Source organism: Giraffa tippelskirchi, chromosome 7 (genome assembly GCF_054371585.1).
Source record: "Giraffa tippelskirchi isolate mGirTip1 chromosome 7, T2T-mGirTip1v1.2.pri, whole genome shotgun sequence".
NCBI lineage: Eukaryota > Metazoa > Chordata > Mammalia > Artiodactyla > Giraffidae > Giraffa > Giraffa tippelskirchi.
In genome coordinates this window covers 5,225,525-5,245,687 of record NC_137281.1, presented here as the reverse complement: position 1 = coordinate 5,245,687, position 20,163 = coordinate 5,225,525, and the positions used below count along the sequence as shown (strand labels likewise).

The 20,163-nt window shown below is 41.6% G+C and overlaps 1 protein-coding gene, 2 long non-coding RNA genes and 1 pseudogene across 3 annotated transcripts in view; 3 read left to right on the top strand and 1 right to left on the bottom strand.

Moving 5' to 3' along the window:
- LOC145515200 (uncharacterized) overlaps positions 1–20,163 on the bottom strand; it is a 141,634-nt gene that overhangs the window by 121,111 nt on the left and 360 nt on the right. The window lies entirely within an intron of this gene.
- LOC145512369 (vomeronasal type-1 receptor 4-like) lies at positions 3,145–4,176 on the top strand. The gene has a single exon (XM_081506109.1). The coding sequence runs from the start codon at positions 3,145–3,147 to the stop codon at positions 4,174–4,176; it is 1,032 nt and encodes a 343-aa protein (XP_081362235.1).
- LOC145512367 (vomeronasal type-1 receptor 4-like) lies at positions 15,148–16,177 on the top strand (annotated as a pseudogene).
- On the top strand, positions 17,139–19,558 carry LOC145515210 (uncharacterized). Its single transcript, XR_014060756.1, has 2 exons — positions 17,139–18,191; positions 18,555–19,558. It is a non-coding gene; the product is annotated as an uncharacterized LOC145515210 (long non-coding RNA).

Sequence of the window (20,163 nt, the reverse complement as noted above, 5' to 3'; positions counted from 1 at the left end):
CACAAACAAAGTATCTTCATCAGCAAGCCGTAGAAACTAGAAATTATATATTTGACTACGTAAAATTTTAAATTCCTCTTAAGAAAGCTCATAACGTTACGGAATCAAACTTGGATCCACTCGCCGGTCCCGCAGCAACGTACATTTACTGTCTCCAGGATGTGTGAGGGGAAGAGATAGGGGAGTATGGAGAGTATGGACGGAGGAAATGGGGTGGCTCAATCCCAAAGAACAGAACTCCTGGTCATTCCCTCTAAAGGCATCTCCATGACAATGGCAGCCTTTAACTGAAGCTTGTCTTGAGTGATTTAGCCATGCAAATGTGTTCTCTATGCCCCCAGAGCTGGCAGGGTGCGTCCATTGGCACCCCTTGCCCCTTAAGTATCTCTAGCCATCAAGATCAGCCCCAGGAAATCCAGGTGGGTGGAACTTAAAGCAAAAGCTCCCAAGCAGGGGACTTCCCTGTGGTCCAGAGGTTAAGACTGTGCTCCCAATGCAAGGGATCCAGGTTCAATACCTGGTCAGGGAACTAGAAGCCGCATGCCATAACTGACAGTTTACATACCATTAACTAAGACCTGATGCAGGCAAATAAATAAATGAATAAGATGAAATAAATAAAATCCCCTTTTAAAAAAAGCTCCTGAGCATATCAGGGTCTCTGCTTTACACTATTGAACAGTATGTAACTTCTTTCTCGAAGTTTCTGTATGAAGACAACGTCTACTGTTCATTATATTTCCTGGTCTTTAGAAGAAGATTGTGTGGTCACAAGTCATATCTCTGTGTAAACATTATTTTCCCCACGGATATGATGCCAGATGGAGCAACACATCAACACAAAGCAAGAAGACTTAGGATACTGCTCTGCTGAATTTTATGACAAAATCAGCGATTCACTGTGTGCAGCAGTGTTACTATTCTCTGGTGTTTAATGGTGGGGTTATGATCTGGGCTTACAGCTCCCCTCCTTTGCAGACACAGGCAGCAGATGAGACACATTCACACAAACAGCCTTCCCCAAGCTCCTTCCACATTTTTTCATAATACACATTTTAAAAAAATTAGAGACATGTTCGCAGGTAATAAGTGCGTAGCTCGGTGAAATTTCAGGAATGATTGCACCTCTGGAGACCACAGCTAGAGCAAAAAACAGAATGTTCTCAGTGCCCATAAAACTCTCTTGTGCCCCTTAAACTCAGTGTTTCCAAGGCTATAACCCTGTTGGGTGTATTTGTAGGCCTGGATTATTCGGTTTATGTTTACAACTATTATTGCATTTAATATTAGATCATTTTGCCTCTCTTGGCCTGCACATGAAAGAAATCAGATAGCATCTTTAACTTCGACTTTCTCCTCCATTCCATTCCATCTTTGTGACTTTTTCTGTATTGTTTTATATTATCGTTGTTTTTTCATTGTCATTGCTATATAGGACTTCATTGCGTGACTATCAAATCTTTAATTGATCATTCATTTGTTAATGGGTAGGTGGGTATTAACAGTTAGGGGCTATTACAAGTAATGATTAGGGCTCTCATATAAATTCTATTAATATAACTACTCTTTGGGTGATATATGTACAAAATCCTGTTGAGTATATTCATAGGAGTGGATTTCTTAGAACTGGATTACATCTGATCTGCTAGGTAGGTATCACACTTTTCCAAAATGTTTGTATCAATTTGAACACCCACCATCAGTGTATGAGATTCTCCGTTGATCCACAGCTATGCTAAAACTTGGCATTTTTGTCATTTCTGTTTTAGATTTCTTAATGGTATTTGATGACATATAGGTAGTGGTTATATTTAATTGTTCTGATTATCAAGGATGTGGAATATTTTTCCATGTGTCTTATCCACTGAATAACTTCCTTCTCGAAGTTTCTGTTTGAAGACTCTGTCCACTGTTTATTCTATTTTGTGGTTTTAGGACATGTTTGTGTGGTTCTAAGTTGTATCTTTGTGTGTGTTGATGAGAACCAGTCTTAATTTTCATGTGTGCAAAAGTTACTTCACCATATGGTTTATATATTCTATTTTCTTTAGCGTATATATATTTTTAAAATACTTATTTATTTAGCTGCATTGGGTCGTAGTTGCATCATGTGGGAGCTTTGTTGTATCAACCAGGATCTTTGGTTGTGGTGCACAGACTCTCTAGTTGCAGATCCCAGGCTTAGTTATCCCGTGGCGTATGGTGTCTTAGTTGCCCAACCAGGGATCAAACCTGCGTCCCCTGCTTTGCAAGGCAGATTCTTAGCTACCGGATAACCAGGGAAGTACCTTTAGCATATATTTGACATTGTAAGACCCTAGAATAACTCCTGTCTTTTTTCTAAAATAATACAGTATCTTCTTTAAAATACCAGCTGAGCCACATGGGAAGCCCAAGACTACTGTAGTGGGTAGCCTATCTCTTCTCCAGAGGATCTTCCTGATCCAGGTTTTGAACTGGGGTTTCCTGCATTACAGGCAGATTTTCCTTACCAACTGAGCCATCAGGGAAGCCCCTACAATAATACATTGTCTTCTTTAAAATTTAGAAGGGAATGCATTTAGAATTGACCTGTTTTAGAGTCCCTTGGACTGCAAGGAGATCCAATTAATCCACCCTAAAGGAGATCAATCCTGGGTGTTCATTGGAAGGTCTGATGTTGAAGCTGAAACTCCAATACTTTGGCCACCTCATGCGAAGGGTTGACTCATTGGAAAAGACCCTAATGCTGGGTAGGATTAGGGGCGGGAGGAGAAGGGGACGACAGAGGATGAGATGGTTGGATGGCATCACTGACTCGATGGACATGGGTTTGGGTAGACTCCGGGAGTTGGTGATGGACAGAGAGGCCTGGCGTGCTGCAATTCATGGGGTCGCAAAGAGTCGGACACGACTGAGCGACTGAACTGAACTGAATGATGAGGGCACTGATGGAGATATTTTTTCCTCCAGTAAGCTTCCTCTTAAAGTGTTGTTTCATGCTGTCTTTCACTTGACTCTCACTTGTCATTGCTTCCTCCAGGTTGCCACCACTTCATCCTTCCTGCTGACTTTTTCATAAAATAGATTGATTCTCTCATCATCGTTTTCTGTCACGTGAAGCCTTGGCAATTTCACAAAGCACACAAGGAAAGTTCGCTCTCCATGTCACAGATTTATATGAGCCATTCTGCTCTAAGGCATCACTGTTGCCATCATGTAAAGAGGAGTATCTTGAATGACACAATAGCTACCAGCCAACTGGCTGTAGGAATAATCTTCTTGTTGCAGACTGTGCTTGGAATCTGGGGCAATTTCTCCCTTCTGTACCATTATCTCTTTCTTTACCACACTCAGTGCAGGATGAGGGTCACAGCTTTGATTTGCAAGCACCTGTCTATTGCCAACTTTTTGGTCATTCTCTCGAAAGGAATCCCTCAGACAATTACAGCTTTGAGATTGAAACATTTTGCCAGTGATTTTGCCTGCAAACTTATTTTGTATGTTGAGAGAGTGGGCAGGAGTATGTCCATCAGCACCACCTGCCTCTTGAGTGTGTTTCAGACCATCACGATCAGCCCCATGAACTCCTATTGGAAGAATCTTAAAGTCAAAGCCCCAAAGTACATCACCTTCTTCATTTCCCTCTGCTGGATCCAGGGCTTGTTTGTACATCTCATTTTTCCTCTGTATGCATTATATGTTTCTGGCAAATGGCGCAGCACAAACATGACAAATACAAGAGATTCAGGGTACTGTGCTGCCGCAGATCTTGAGAAAATCTCAGGCTCAATATATGTAGCTTTGATAGTGTTCCCTGAAGTTTCCTTTTCTGTGCTCATCTTCTGGGCCAGTGGCTCCATGATTCTCACCCTGTACAGACACGGTCAGCGAGTCCAGTATATTCACAAGGCTAGTGTGTCTCCCAGACCCTCCGCTGAGTCCAGAGCCACCCAAAGCATCCTACTCTTGGCGAGCACCTTCGTGTGTTTCCACACGCTGTCCTGCATCTTCAACGTTACTCTTGCTCTTAATCATAATCCCAGTTGGTGGTTGGTGTATACAACCGGCCTGATTTCTGTATGTTTTCCCTTTATCAGCCCCTTTGTGCTCATGAGCCGTGACTCCATTGTATCCAGTCTCTGCTTTCTGTACGTGAAGAACTCAGTATCCCCTAATCTTATCAGAAAAGCATAAATTGTATGTTTTTAAAATCTTATCAAGATATAGTTGACTTACAGTGTTGTGTTAGTTCTGGGTATATATAAAAGTGAATCAGCTATACATATATATGTAAATCTTCTCTTTTTAGATTCTTTTCCCATATAGGCCATTACAGAGGATTGAGGAGAGTTCCCTGTGCTATATAGTAGGTCCCTTCTTTTTTGTTGTAAACCAGGCCTCAGGGCATGTGGGACTTGCTTCCCTGACCAGGGGTGTACCCCTGCCTAGAAAGGACTTCGTCTTAACCATGAGACTATCTGGGAATTCCCCGTAGGTCCTTATTAGTTACCTGTTTTGTATATAGTAGTGTACATTTGGGGCTTCCATGGTGACTGGGTGGAATAGAATCCAACTGCCAATGCAGGAGATTCTATTTCGATTCCCGGGTCAGGAAGATCCCACATGCCACAGGGCATAATCCCACGCACCACAATTTCTGAGCCTGTGTGCGTAGAGCCTGTGCTCTGCAAGAGAAGCCACCGCAGCGAGGAGCCCAGGCTCACTGCATCTAGAGAAAGCCTGCACGCAACAGCGAAGACCCAGCACAGCCGAAATAAATAAATACGTAAAATTCCATGTCTGATCTTATCAGAGAAGGAAATGGCAACCCACTCCAGTATTCTTGCCTGGAGAATCCTGTGGACAGAGGAGCCTGGTGGGCTGCTGTCCATGGCGCCGCACAGAGTCGGACACAACTGAGTGACTGAAATGAACTGAACTGAACTGAATTTATCCCTCCTCTCCCATTTCCCCTTTGGTAATCTTAAGTTTGTTTTCTACATCTGTGAATCTCTATTTTGTAAATAAGTTTATTTGTATCTTTTTTTACAAAAAGATTCCATATGTAAGCGATATTACGTGATATTTATTTTTCTCTGTCCAGCTACTTCATTTAATATGATAATCCCTAGGTCCATTCATGGTGCTGCAAATGGCATTATTTCATTCTTTTTAATGGCTAAGTAATATTCTGTTGTGTTTTCATACCATTTCTTCTTTATCCATTTTTCAGGTGATGTACATTTAAGATGTTTCCATGGCTTAACTATTGTAAATAGTCCTGCTGTGAACATTGGGATGTGTGTGTATTTTCAAATTATAATTTTCTCTGGATATATGCCCAGGAGTGTAATTGCGGGATCACATGGTATTAACTGCTCCATTTTTAGTTTTTTTTAAGGAAACTGCATCTGTTCTTGATAGTGGCTGAACCAATTTACATTCCCACCAACAATGAAGGAGGATTCCCTTTTCTCCACGCCCTCTCCAGCATTTATTTTTTGTAGGCTTTTTGATGATGGCCATTCTGACCAGTGTAAGGTGATATCTCACTAGGTTTGATTTGCATTTCACTGATAATTAGCGATGTTGAGCATTTTTTCATGAGCCTACTGGCCACCTGTATACTTTCTTTGAAGAAATGTCTATTTGGATCTTCTGCCCACTTTTTGATTGGGTTGTTTGAATTTCTGCTATTGAGTTGTATGAGCTGTTTGTATATTTTGGAAGTTAATCCTTTGTCAGTTGCATCATTTGCAAATATTTTCTCCCGTGCTGTAGGTTGTCTTTCGATATAAGAAGTATTTTTTTGTTTGATGTTGTGGCTACCAGCCTCTCTCACAGTGTAAGTTTGTTGGGGCTTTAGGCTATGTAGTAGCAGGTTGGATTCCGGAGGAATTGGTGATAATAGGATTAGCCTGACTCTCAGAAGAACTGGAGACTAAAGCTCAGCCACACAGACAGATCCTGATGGAGCTCATGTAAAACATTCTGGACACCTGGGCTTGGGTGAACCTCCCTGGTGGCAGTACTCCCTGAGTCGTCAGGTATCAATGCCAGGAAAATGACATACCATCACTTCATGGGGAGAGGAAAACTGGAGCTCCAATTTAACTATTTTTTCTGAACTCTAACGCATGCATCTCTTCCACTGACTGATGTCATTTTTTGTAGTCACTCATGTCCATTGAGTCAGTGATGCCATCCAATCATCTCATCCTGTGTTGTCCCCTTCTCCTCCCTCCTTCAATCTCTCCCAACATCAAGGTCATTTCCAGTGAGTCACTTCTTTACATCAGGTGGCCCAAGTACTGGAGTTTCAGCTTCAGCGTCAGACCTTCCAATGAATATTCAGGACTGATCTCCTTTAGGATGGACTGGTTGGATCTCCTTGCAGTCCAAGGGACTCTCAAGAGTCTTCTTCAACACCACAGTTCAAAAGCATCAATTCTTCAGTCTCAGCTTTCTTTATAGTCAAGGCTGCAGGCCAACTCTTATTTGTGTCTTGTGGGTCTAGTTCCACAACCAGGGGATTGAGCCTAGAGCCCCTGGATTGGGAGTGCCTAGTCTTAAGGGGCCACCTGGGAAGTCGCCGGAGGGATGTTTCTTTGATATACCAGAAACTTAGAGGCTCCACTGAAGAGCAGCTGGTGACAGAAATTTCATAGATTCAAGAAGAAAGTTAAGCCTGAGAAGTTCTCTAGTCCTCAATCAATATTAGGAGAAGTGTCCTGAGATATAGTGGAAAAAAGTCCAAAGTTTACATGAGGAAAATTCAACTGAGGGCTCCAGTAAGCATGCCAAGCTCTTCTCTACCCTGCATGCAGATGCCATTCCTTAAAACCCATCTTGCTGGTGAGAAAAGCATAAACCGGACTTAGAGCTCCACAGCCAGCTTCAGAGTTGCCATCACACCATTGTATTAGAAAACTTGGCTTTTAATGACTGACTCATTGTCGCATCCCCAGACTGTCCTTGGGAGAAATATGGCAGCTTCACAGGAGTTCTTAAAGCCATGTGGAGGGCAGAAGGGACAGCCAGGTGTCCTTGGATCCCTAGAGCCCAAAGCCCAAAGCTTCATCTCTGAAAGAAGGGATGACCCTAAAAGATTGAAATCAGGAAAATATTAAGGACAGAAGGAAGACCTGGGATCTCCCATTCCAGAGGGTAGTTTTCCTGCCCAATTCAGACAATAAAAAATGTCAGCAGGATCATCCATTTCTGCCACCAAAATGGCAGATACCTCCCTACGGGTCAGGCATATATTTCAGTGATTTAATCCCAGTAAAGAAATGGAACAAAATAGAAAGCCCAGAGATAAATCCACGCACCTATGGACAACTTATCTTTGACAAAGAAGGTAAAGAATATTCAATGGAGAAAAGACAATCACTTTAACAAGTGGTGCTGGAAAAACTGGTCAACCACTTGTAAAAGAATGAAACTAGAACACTTTCTAACACGATACACAAAAATAAACTCAAAATGGATTATAGATCTAAATGTAAGACCAGAAACTGTAAAACTCCTAGAGGAAAACATAGGCAAAACACACTCTGAGATAAATCACAGGAAGATCCTCTATGACCCACCTCCCAGAGTAATGGAAATAAAAGCAAAAATAAACAAATGAGACCTAATTAAACTTAAAAGCTTTTGTACAATGAAGGAAACTATAAGCAAGGTGAAAAGCCAGCCTTCAGAATGCGAGAAAATAATAGCAAACAAAGCAACTGACAAAGAAACTCAAAAGTACACAAGCAAATCATGCAGCGCGATTCCAGAAAAATAAACGACCCAATCGAAAAATGGGCCATAGAATTAAATAGACCTTTCTCCAAAGAAGACATACAGATGGTTAACAAACACATGAAAAGATGCTCAACATCACTTATTATCAGAGAAATGCAAATTAAAACCGCAATGAGGTACCATCTCACGCCGGTCAGAATGGCTGCCATCTAAAAGTCTACAAACAATAAATGCTGGAGAGAGTGCAGAGAAAAGAGAACCCTCTTACACTGTTGGTGGGAATGCAAACTAGTACAGCCACTATGGAGAACAGTGTGGAGAATTCCTAAAAAACTGGAAATAGAACTGCCATATGACCCAGCAATCCCACTGCTGGGCATATACACCTAGGAAACCAGAATTGAAAGAGACACATATACCCTAATGTTCATCGAAGTACTGTTAAAATATCTAGGACATGGAAACAACCTAGATGTCCACTGGCAGATGAATGGATAAGAAAGCTGTGGTACATATACACAATGGGATATTACTCAGCTTTTAAAAAGAATGCATTTGAATCAGTGCTAATGAGGTGGATGAAAATGCAGCCTCTTTTACAGAGTGAAGTAAGTCAGAAAGAAAAACACCAATACAGTATATTAATGCATATATGTGAAATTTAGAAAAATGGTAACGATGACCCTATATGCAAGACAGCAAAAGAGACACAGATGTAAAGAACAAACTTTTGGACTCTGTGGGAGAAGGTGAGGATAGGATGATTTGAGAGAATACAATTGAAACATGTATATTACCTTATGTGAAATAGATCGCCAGTCCAGGTTCGACGCAAGAGCGAGGGCGCTCACGGCCAGTGCAGTGGGATAACTTGAGTGATGAGATGGGGAGGGAGGTAGGAAGGGGGTTCAGGATGGGGGACACATGTACACCCATGGCTGATTGATGTGAATGTATGGCAAAAACCACTACAGTATTGAAAACTAATTAGCCTCCAATTAAATTAGATTAATTAATTTACAAAAAATAAAAAGGAATGAGTAGAAATTCCTTTGCCAAAATGTATGACTCAGTCTGTCTCTGACTAATTCCAAATCCTTTAAAACCAGAGCTTTCCTCATGCACAGTAGAGACACTGAAACTCAGGACTCAGGAGCATAAGCCTTTGACTGTGTGGATCACAACAAACTGTGGAAAATTCTCCAAGAGATGGGAATACCAGACCCCCTTAGCTGTCTCCTGAGAAATCTGCATGCAGATCATGAGGCAACAGTTAGAACGAGACATGGAACAACGGACTAGTTCCAAATTGGGAAAGCAGGAGTACGTCAAGGCTGTATATTGTCACCCTGCTTATTTAACTCATATGCAGAGTACATCATGCAAAATGCTTGGCTGGATGAAGCACAAACTGGAATCAAGATTGCCGGGAGAAATATCAATAACCTCAGATATGCAGATGATACCACTCTTATGGTGAAAGCGAAGAGGAACTAAAGAGCCTCTTGATGAAAGTGAAAGAGGAGAGTGAAAAAGCTCCCTTAAAACACAACGTTCAAACTAAGATCATGGCATCTTCTCCCATCACTTCATGGCAATAGAAGGGGAAACAATGGAAACAGTGACAGACTTTATTTTCTTGGGCTCCAAAATCACTGCAGATGGTGATTGCAGCCATGAAACTAAAAGACGCTTGCTCCTTGGAAGAAAAGCTATAACCAACCAGCACAGCGTATCAAAAACCAGAGACATTACTTTGCTGACAAAGGTCGATCTAGTCAAAGCAATGGCTTTTCCAATAGTCATGTATGGATGTGAGAGTTGGACCGTAAAGAAAGCTGAGCACCAAAAATTGATGCTTTTGAACCGTGGTGTTGGAGAAGACTCTTGAGAGTCCCTTGGACTGCAAGGAGATCAAACCAGTCCATCCTAAAGGAAATAAATCCTCAATAGTCAGTGCAAGAACAAAAGCTGAAGCTGAAGATCCAATATTTTGGCCATCTAATACTAAGAACTGGCTCATTGAAAAAGACCTAGATGTTGGGAAAGATTGAACGCAGGGGAAGGGGAAAACAGAGGATGGAATGGTTGGATGGCATCACCAACTTCAGGGACATGAGTTTGAGGAAGATCTGGGAGTTGGTGATGGACAAGGAAGCGTGGCATGCTGCAGTCCATGGGTTGCAAAGAGTCGGACACAACTGAGTGACTGAACTGAAGGCAATCATCAGCCTATTTCCAGGGGAGAAAATGAATTGAGGTGTGAACCATAAATGTTGGAGAAAGGTCAACTCAAGGTTTTGGCTCCAGGCCGAAAGGAAGCCATGGTGGATATGTCAGTGACTAGAAGCCTTCCATGTACCATGAGCAAAGGCCATGAGAGTGCTGCAAAGACAGATGAGTGCTACAGCCAACATTGAAAAGCCACCTCAAGACCCAAAGATATTCCATCACTATCATTTCTGTTCATCTAGCTCTAAGGTCAACCTAAGTCTTCACCCGTGTTCTAACACTGCATAGTCCAGTGTAGGATCAGAGATGCAGGAAAGAAAAGAAGAGGTAGACCTGTTTTGAATACAAGAAAGAAGGTCCTATACAGGGACTTCCCTGGTGGTCTGGTGGCTAAGACTCCAATCTCCCACTGCAAGGGGTGTTCAAGGTTGATCCCTGATCAGGGAACTAGATCCCACATGCTCCAACTAATAGTTCCCATGCCACAACTAAGACCAAGCATAGCCAAGTAAATAAATAAATGAACACACACAAAAAACATTCTTATGTCATGCTCAAATTTAATTGGGTGTTTTTTGTTTTGTTCCAGAACAAAGCCTGGGAGATTCACAATTGACTCTGTTAAGTGGGTTGGTGGTGGTTTTAGGGGAATTCCTAAGATCAAACGACCTGTTTACAAAGGCAACAGATTTCAGAGTTGTGTAAAAATCCTAGTCATTTCAAAATAACCTTCATCATGAAAAATTATGAGCTTCTCTCAAACACATCAGTGGTCTCTCTGGAGATACTCACAGGAGACTCACAGTTGGTTTTGGTAATTAGCAACTCAAAAGAAGTTTTTCAGAAAGATCATTAGCTCCTCAAGCTGGCCCTGTCATCGCCACTTCCAGTGAAATGATAATTGCAGTTCTGAAGGAAGATGAGGTCACAGCTCTTAAACCTATATCTCAGGGTCTGACCACCTCCCTCCCACTCACGTCCTGGCTGCCATGGCCTTCACCCTGAGCCCAGCATCCTTCTCATGAGAAGGAACGAAAAGGAGTCGAGTACTTGTATTTCAGTCTAAGAGGCAGAGTCTGTAAGGAAGGAGGTCTGAGTAAGTGTACATATCTGGAAAAGGTTTCATTCTGGGGGGCTGGTGGGTAGAGTAGGACCTGACCCAGTGGCAAAGCAGGTCAGGAAGGTAGAATAATTCCTTAGGAGTGAGCTTAGGTAAAGCGAGATCAAGATCTGTGTTGTTGCTCAGTCGCTCAGTTGTGTCCAACTTTCTGCAACCTCATGGACTGCAGCACGCCAGGCTTCTCTGCCCTTCACTCTAGCTCCCAGAGTTTTCTCAGACTCATGTCCATCAAGTCGGTGATGTCATCCAGCCATCTCATCCTCTGTCATCCCCTTCTCCTCCTGCCTTCAATCTTTCCTGGCATCAGGCAACACCGAACTTGACAGCTCCTAAAGCTGATTTCTGAAACTCTTAATGGGGAGGACTCACAGGAACAATCCTAATAATAATAATGAGGAATCATTTTAAAAATATTTACCTTAGTTGCAGCATGTGAACTCTTAGTTGCAGCATGTGGGATCTATTTTCCTGACCAGGAATCAAACCCAGGCTCCCTGCATTGGGAGTGCAGAGTCAAGGCCACTAAACCACCAGGGAAGTGCCAAAAGATCATCTTCAAGGAGCTTAAAGGTTGTATTTTTAAGATCAATCTCTTGTAACGTTACCTTTTAGAAATTCTACATTAATTTTAAATTTGCATTAGAAGTGTTATCATGCTGCCTCTATGCTTTCCATAAAGACTAGGATAAAAAAGTAATGATTTTCTAATCCTCTACAGAAAGCATCAATATGAATTTCTTTAAAGAATAGCAATGATTTTATATATATATATATATATCTCCTACTCTAGGCATATAACGTGCTTACTGGACAAAGTAATGGTGTCTTTTCTGAAACATTTGAGGTCTGATGATGATGGCAAGATTGCTTTCCCTCTTCAAGATAGAGAAGCAGCATTTCAGGAAAAGGCAGCTTTATAATGGTGAGGTTTGGAATAGAGTTGTCAGGACCAAATGTATCTTCTCATATGTTGTCCAATCTCATAATATTCTAACACCAATTCCAAGCACACATTCATTTCTTTATGGTTTCACTTTTGCAACACACAAGAGTCAATATTCTCCAGATTATACTTTTACATGTGGCTAGTAAGTTAATATTCTTCATAAATCTTGTTATTTATAGTCTCACTTAACCTCAATTTTAAAAATACCTAAGGATTTAGATCAAAATAATTATTTCATTTCTATCATATACTCATTTGTCATACAGTAGTATTTCATGGTTCATAGTTTATTAAACAAAGTAATACAGATACCATAGTGAATTTGTGCCTGACGTGATTGGAATGTATCTTTCTGTTGCAAAACTTATATTGAAAAAATCTTGCATTCATTAAATCCAATATGGACAGGAGGTACTTCCCTATAAGAATGTGTGTGTGTGTGTGTGTGTGTGTGTGTGTGTGTGTGTGTGTGTGTGTGTGTATACATGTTAGTGGCTCAGTTTGTGACCCTACAGACTGTAGCTCGCCAGGATCCTCTGTTCATAGGATTTCCCAGGAAAGAATACTGGAGTGGGTTGCCATTTCCTAATCCAGGGAATCTTCTTCCTATGTTATTGACCAGCAGAATAAATACTTATGCACATATGGAAACTTTTTACAACCAAAATTATAATATATAAACAGTATGGAATAAACCCCAATACTTTGGCCAACTGATGCAAAGAACTGACTCATTGTAAAACCCTGATGCTGGAAAAGATTGAAAGCAGGAGGAGAAGGGGACGATAGAGAATGAGATGGTTGGATGGCATCACTGACTCAAAGGACATGAGTTTGAGCAAGATCCAGGAGTTTTGTTTGGACAGGGATGCCTGGCGTACTGCTGTTCATGGGGTTGGAAAGAGTCGGACATGACTGAGTGACTGGACTGAACTGATAGAATAAACTATATGATATAAAAACAGAACTAAATTTCAGACTGAAAGCAGGAGGAGAAGGGGACGATAGAGAATGAGATGGTTGGATGGCATCACCGACTCAAAGGACATGAGTTTGAGCAAGATCCGGGAGTTTTGTTTGGACAGGGATGCCTGGCGTACTGCTGTTTATGGGGTTGGAAAGAGTCGGACATGACTGAGTGACTGGACTGAACTGATAGAATAAATTATATGATATAAAAACAAAACTAAATTTCAGACTGGATTATTCGAAAACATAGCTGATGTGTTTGGCTGGTGTGTCACAGTGGTTAGGACACTGTCTTGGAGTCAGCCTACCAGGTTCATACCACCACTCAGCCTGTAATCAGCATGTGAATTTACACAGATCACCTGACCTCTCTGTACCTAGGATCTTGTTATCTTTGCAATAAATCAGTGCCAGTACCTACCCCATGCAGTTATGACCATCAAACACCTGGCAGAATGGCCTCCGGGAAGTTGACAACAAGAACGGTGTGCTCCTCTCAGACTACATTTGGAATCCTGGGCACTTTTTCTCTTTACCTTAATCTCTTCCTTTACTACAATGAGTGTGGGTTGAGGTTCAGAGATTTGACCTTCAGGCACAGGACTGGAGTCGCTTTTTGGTCATTCCCTTTAAAGGCATCTCCATGACAATGGCAGCCTTTAACTGAAGCTTGTCTTCAGTGATTTAGCCAGGCAAATGTGTTCTCTATGCCCCCAGAGCTGGCAGGGTGGTTCCATTGGCCCTCCTGGCCCCTTAAGTGTCTCCAACCATCAAGATCAGCCCAAGGAAATCCGGGTGGGTGGAACTTAAGGCAAAAGCTCCCAAAGAGGGGACTTCCCTGTGGTCCAGAGGTTAAGACTGTGGTCCCAAAGCAGGGGGTCCAGGTTCAATCCCTGGTCAGGGAGCTAGAGCCACATGCCATATCTGAGAGTTTACCTGCCATAACTAAGAGTTTGCATGCCATTAACTAAGACCTGGTGCAGGCAAATAAATAATAAGACGAAATATATAAAATCATTTAACAAAAAACTCCTGAGCATATCGGGGTCTCCACTTTGCAGTACTGGACAGTATGTAACTTCTTTCTCGAAGTTTCTGTATGAAGACTATGTCTACTGTTCATTATATTTCCTGGTCTTTAGGAGAAGATTGTGTGGTCACAAGTCATATCTCTCTATACACATTATTAGACCCATGGGTAACTTCTTTCTTAAAAATTCTCTTTGAAGACTCTGTCCACTGTTTATTCTATTTTATGGTTTTTAGGAGATGCTTGTGTGGTTTAAGATGTATCTGTATGTGTGTGTGTGTATTGATGAGAACCAGTCTTAATTTTGGTATGTGTAAAAGTTATTTCACCGTATGGTTTCTATATTCTGTGCTCTTTGGCATATATATATATATTTCAAATATTTATTTATTTAGCTGCATTGGGTCTTGATTGCATCATGTGGTAACTTTGTTGTATCACACAGGATCCTTGGTTGTGGTGCACAGACTCTCTAGTTGCAGATCCCAGGCTTAGAAACCCCGTGGCAGATAGGATCTTAGTTCCCTAACCAAGGATCAAACCTGCGTCCCCTACATTGCTAGGCAGTTTCTTCTATAGGACCACCATGGAAGAAACTTTAGCATATATTTTAAATTGTAAGACCCTAGAATAACTCCTGACCTTTTTTCTAAAATGATATAGTATCTTCATTAAATATCAGCTGAGCCACACGAAAAGCCCATGAATTCTGGAGTGTGTAGCCTATCCCTTCTCCAGCGGATCTTCCTGACCCAGGAATCACACTGGGGTCTCCTGCACTGCAGGCAGATTCTTTACCAACTGAGCCACTGGGAAAGACCCTACAATAATACATTATCTCCTTTAAAATGTAGAAGGCAAGGCATTTAGAATTGACCTGTTTTATGATGAGGGTCCTGATGGAGATATTTTTTTCCCTCCAGTAACCTTCTTCTTAAAAGGTTGTTTCATGCTGTCTTTCACTTTACTCTCACTTGTCATTGCTTCCTCCAGGTCACCACCACTTCATCCTTCCTGCTGACTTTTTCATAAAATAGATTGATTCTCTCATCATCGCTTCCTGTCTCGTGAACCCTTGGCAATTTCACAAAAGCACACAAGGAAAGGTGGCTCTCAATGTCACAGATTTATATGAGCCGTTCTGCTCTGAGGAATCACTGTTGCCATCATGTAAAGGGGAGTATCTTGAATGACACAATAGCTCCCAGCCAGCTGGCTGTAGGAATAATCTTTTTGTTACAGACTGTGCTTGGAATCTGGGGCAATTTCTCCCTTCTGTGCCATTACCTCTTTCTTTACTACACTCAGTGTAGGTTGAGGGTCACAGACTTGATTGGCAAGCACCTGACTATAGCCAACATATTGCTCATTCTCTCAAAAGGAATCCCTCAGACAATTACAGCTTTGAGGTTGAAACATTTTGCCAGTGATTTTGCATGCAAATTTATTTTGTATTTTGAGAAAGTGGGCAGGAGTATGTCCATCAGCACCACCTGCCTCTTGAGTGTGTTTCAGACCATGACGATCAGCCCCAAGTACTGCTGTTGGAAGAATCTTAAAGTCAAAGCCCCAAAGTACATCACCTTCTCCATTTCCTTCTGCTGGATCCAGTGGATGTTTGTACATCTTATTTTTCCTCTGTATGCATTATATGTTTCTGGAAAATGGCACAGCACAAACATGACAAATACAAGAGATTCAGGGTACTGTGCTGCCGCAGATCTTGAGAATGTCTCAGGCTCAATATATACAGCTTTGATAGTGTTCCCTGAAGTTTCCTTTTCTGTGCTCATCTTCTGGGCCAGTGGCTCCATGATTCTCACCCTGTACAGACAGTCGGCGAGTCCAGTATATTCACAAGGCTAGTGTGTCTCCCAGACCCTCTGCTGAGTCCAGAGCCACCCAAAGCATCCTACTCTTGGCGAGCACCTTCGTGTGTTTCCACACGCTGTCCAGCATCTTCAACGTTACTCTTGCTCTTAATCATAATCCCAGTTGGTGGTTGGTGACTACAGCTGCCTTGATTTCTGTGTGTTTTCCCTTTATCAGCCCCTTTCTGCTCATGAGCCGTGACTCCATTGTATACAGCCTGTGCTTTCTATACATGAAGAACTCAGTATCGCCTAATCTTATCAGAACAGCATAAATTGTATGCTTTTAAATTTTTATCAAGGTATAGTTGATTTATCGTGCTGTATTAGTTCCAGGTGTATATCAAAGTGAATCAGTTGTAGATATATGTGTATATCTACTCTTTTTAGATTCTTTTCCCATATAGGCCATTACAGAGTATTGAGGAGAGTTCCCTGTGCTATATAGTAGCTCCCTTCTTTTTTGTTGTAAACCAGGCCCCGGGGCATGTGGGACTTGGTTCCCTGACCAGGGATTGAACGCCTTCTCCCTGACTAGAAAGGACTTAGTCTTAACCACTGGACCATCTAAGAAGTTCCCACTAGGTCCTCATTAAAATGAAGTTGCTCGGTCGTGTCCAACTCTTTGCAACCCCATGGACTGTAGCCTACCAGGCTCCTCCGTCCATGGAATTTTCCAGGCAAGAGTACTGGAGTGGGTTGCCATTTCCTTCCCCTGGGTCAGGGGATCGTCCAGACCCAGGGATTGAACCCGGGTCTCCCACATTGCAGGCAGACACTTTACCATCTGAGCCACCTGGGGAGCCCTTATTAGTTACCTATTTTATACATAGTAGTGTATATTTGCGGCATCCCTGGTGCCTGGATGTGAAAGAATCTGGCTGGCAATGCAGGAGACTCCAGTTTGATTCCTGGGTCGGGAAGATCCCACATGCCACAGGACAACTAAGCTCATGCACCTCAACTACTGAGCCTGTGTGCCCAGAGCCTGTGCTCTGCAAGGGAAGCCACTGCAGTGAGGAGCCCACGTTCACCGCAACTAGAGAAAGCCCGCATGCAACAACGAAGACCCAGCACAGCCTAAATAAATAAATACATAAAATTCCACTTGTGATCCTTTAGTGTATAAAGGGTAAAGGTTTTCCAGGCATATTTTATATGCCTAAGATATTTGCACTATGGGCTCAAATGTAGAAACAATCCATGAGCAAGACTTAGCCCAGTTTAAATGAGGGCTTTTTTTTTTTTTTTTGAGAAACCTGTATGCAGGTCAGGAAGCAACAGTTAGAACTGGACATGGAACAACAGACTGGTTCCAAATAGGAAAAGGAGTATGTCAAGGCTGTATATTGTCACCCTGCTTATTTAACTTAGATGCAGAGTACATCATGAGAAACGCTGGGCTGGAAGAAACACAAGCTGGAATCAAGATTGCTGGGAGAAATATCAGTAACCTCAGATATGCAGATGACACCACCCTTATGGCAGAAAGTGAAGAAGAACTAAAGAGCCTCTTGATGAAAGTGAAAGAGGAGAGTGAAAAAGTTGGCTTAAAGCTCAGCGTTCAGAAAACTAAGATCATGGCATCTGGTCCCATCACTTCATGGGAAATAGATGGGGAAACCGTGGAAACAGTGTCAGACTTTATTTTGGGGGGCTCTGAAATCACAGCTGATGGTGATTGCAGCCATGAAATTAAAAGACGCTTACTCATTGGAAGGAAAGTTATGACCAACCTGGGTAGCATATTTAAAAGCAGAGACATTACTTTGCCAACAAAGGTGTGTCTAGTCAAGGCTATGGTTTTTCCAGTGGTCATGTATGGATGTGAGAGTTGGATTATAAAGAAAGCTGAGTGCTGAAGAATTGGTGATTTTGAACCGTGGTGTTGGAGAAGACTCTTGAGAGTCCCTTGGACTTCAAGGAGATCCAACCAGTCCATCCTAAAGGAGTCCTGAGTGTTCATTGGAAGGACTGATGCTGAAGCTGAAACTCCAATACTTTGGCCACCTGATGCAAAGAACTGACTCATTGGAAAAGACCCTGATGCTGGGAAATATTGAAGGTGGGAGGAGAAGGGGACGACAGAGGATGAGATGGTTGGATGGCATCACTGACTCAATGGACATGAGTTTGAGTAAGCTCCGAGAGTTGGTGATGGACAGGCAGCTCTGGCGTGCTGCAGTCCATGGTGTCGCAAAGAGTCGGACACGACTAAGTGACTGAACTGAACCGAACTAGAGCACAGGCTCAGTGGTTGTGGTGCACGGCTTAGTTGCTCCATGGCATGTGGGATCTTCCCGGACCAGGGATGGAACTCCTGTCTCTTGCATTGGCAGGTGGATTCTTTACTACTGAACCACTAGGAAAGCCCTTTATAATTATGGGTTTCAGAAAACAGTTGTCATGACCTAACATATCTTATTTTATCTAAAGTTTAACAGTATTCTCATTTGAATCAGTTCTAATGAGGTGGATGAAACTGGAGCCTATTATACAGAGTGAAGTAAGTCAGAAAGAAAAACACCAATACAGTATACTAACGCATATATATGGAATTTAGAAAGATGGTAACGATGACCCTATATGTGAGACAGCAAAAGAGACACAGATGTAAAGAACAGACTTTTGGACTCTGTGGGAGGAGATGAGGTTGGGATGATTTGAGAGAATAGCATTGAAACATGCATATTATCATATGTGAAACAGATCACCAGTCCAGGTTCAATGCATGAGACAGGGTGCTCAGGGCTGGTGCACTGGGATGACCCTGAGGGATGGGATGGGGAGGGAGGTGGGAGGGGGGTTCAGGATGGGGGACACATGTACACCCATGGCTGATTCATGTCAACGTATGGCAAAAACCACTACAATATTGTAAAGTAATTAGTCTCCAATTAAAATCAATAAATTACAAAAAATAATGTTCACGTGAAAAAAAAGTTTAACAGTATCCTAACATCTTAGCTCACAACTCATTTTATTATTTCAATTTATGTGATGCACAAGATTCCATATTCTCCAGACTCCTTTGTACGTCTCTTGTACTTTAATATCTTTCACAAATCTTGCCTTACGGTTAATAGTTTCATTTAATATAAGTATATTAATAAATACTGAGCACTGAGACTAAAATTATTAATAAATTCCTTTCTAGCCTCCCTTGTTTTATCACCTATTAGTATTTCATGTATCACAGTTTAGGAAACAAGGTAGTATTATCTGATAATTAATGTGGAAGATGTCATTGTGGTTTTGTCCCTGGCATGATAGCAAATGAGTCCTTCTGCTGCCAAATTAATATTGAACAAATTTTATATTCATCCAATGCAACTTGGACATGGGGAAGTTTCTGTAGAATTAGCCTCTAATTACAGCATCTATACTTTATTATTATCTCTAAAATGTCATTCATATTTGATAATGACCTATAGAATAAATCCCTAAATAAAAAGGAAATTTTTTACAACCAAAATTATAAAATAAAATGAAAATGATATGAAATAAAAGTATAACTAAAATATAGGTCTAGATTATTAGATAACCAGCTGACGTGATCAGTTAGTGTATCACACTGGTTGGGGCATAGTCTTAGCAACCAGCCTAGCCATATTTAAACCATTAGACCCAAACCAGTGTTGGGGTGAGTTTAGACAACTGTTCAACCTCTATGTGACTTAGGTTTCCTTATCTTTTTAATGAAAATAATGCCAGTGCCTATCTCACGCAGTTATGAAAATCAAAGAAGGTACCCTATATACGGGGCTTCCCTGGTGGTAAAGAATCCGCCTGTCAACACAGGAGACGGGGATTCGATCCTTGGATCTAGAAGATCCCCTAGACAGGGAGATCTGGCGTGCTGCGATTCATGGGGTCGCAAAGAGTGGGACACGACTGAGCGGCTGAACTGAACTGAGAGAAGTAGCTATCTGTACGTTTAAAATTTGTTAAATCTATTTTTTTTAATTTATTTTTTTATTTGTTAAATCTATTTTAAATTTGTTAAATCTATTTGTTAATCTATTTTTAAATCTATTTTTTAAATCTATTTATTAAAGCATACCATGTTAATTTGCTTTTGTAATCAAGGTGACTAATAATTTCAGTTGTGTAAATAAAGTCATGTATCGTTTAAAAACAAAACAAAACGTAAGCAACAGGGACGCACAGAAAAAACAGTCAAGCCTTTCCAAGCCCTGACAACGCAGAGGCACTGAGAGCGGAAGCCCTGGCCCCGCCCCTGCTTGGCCTCGTCCAATTA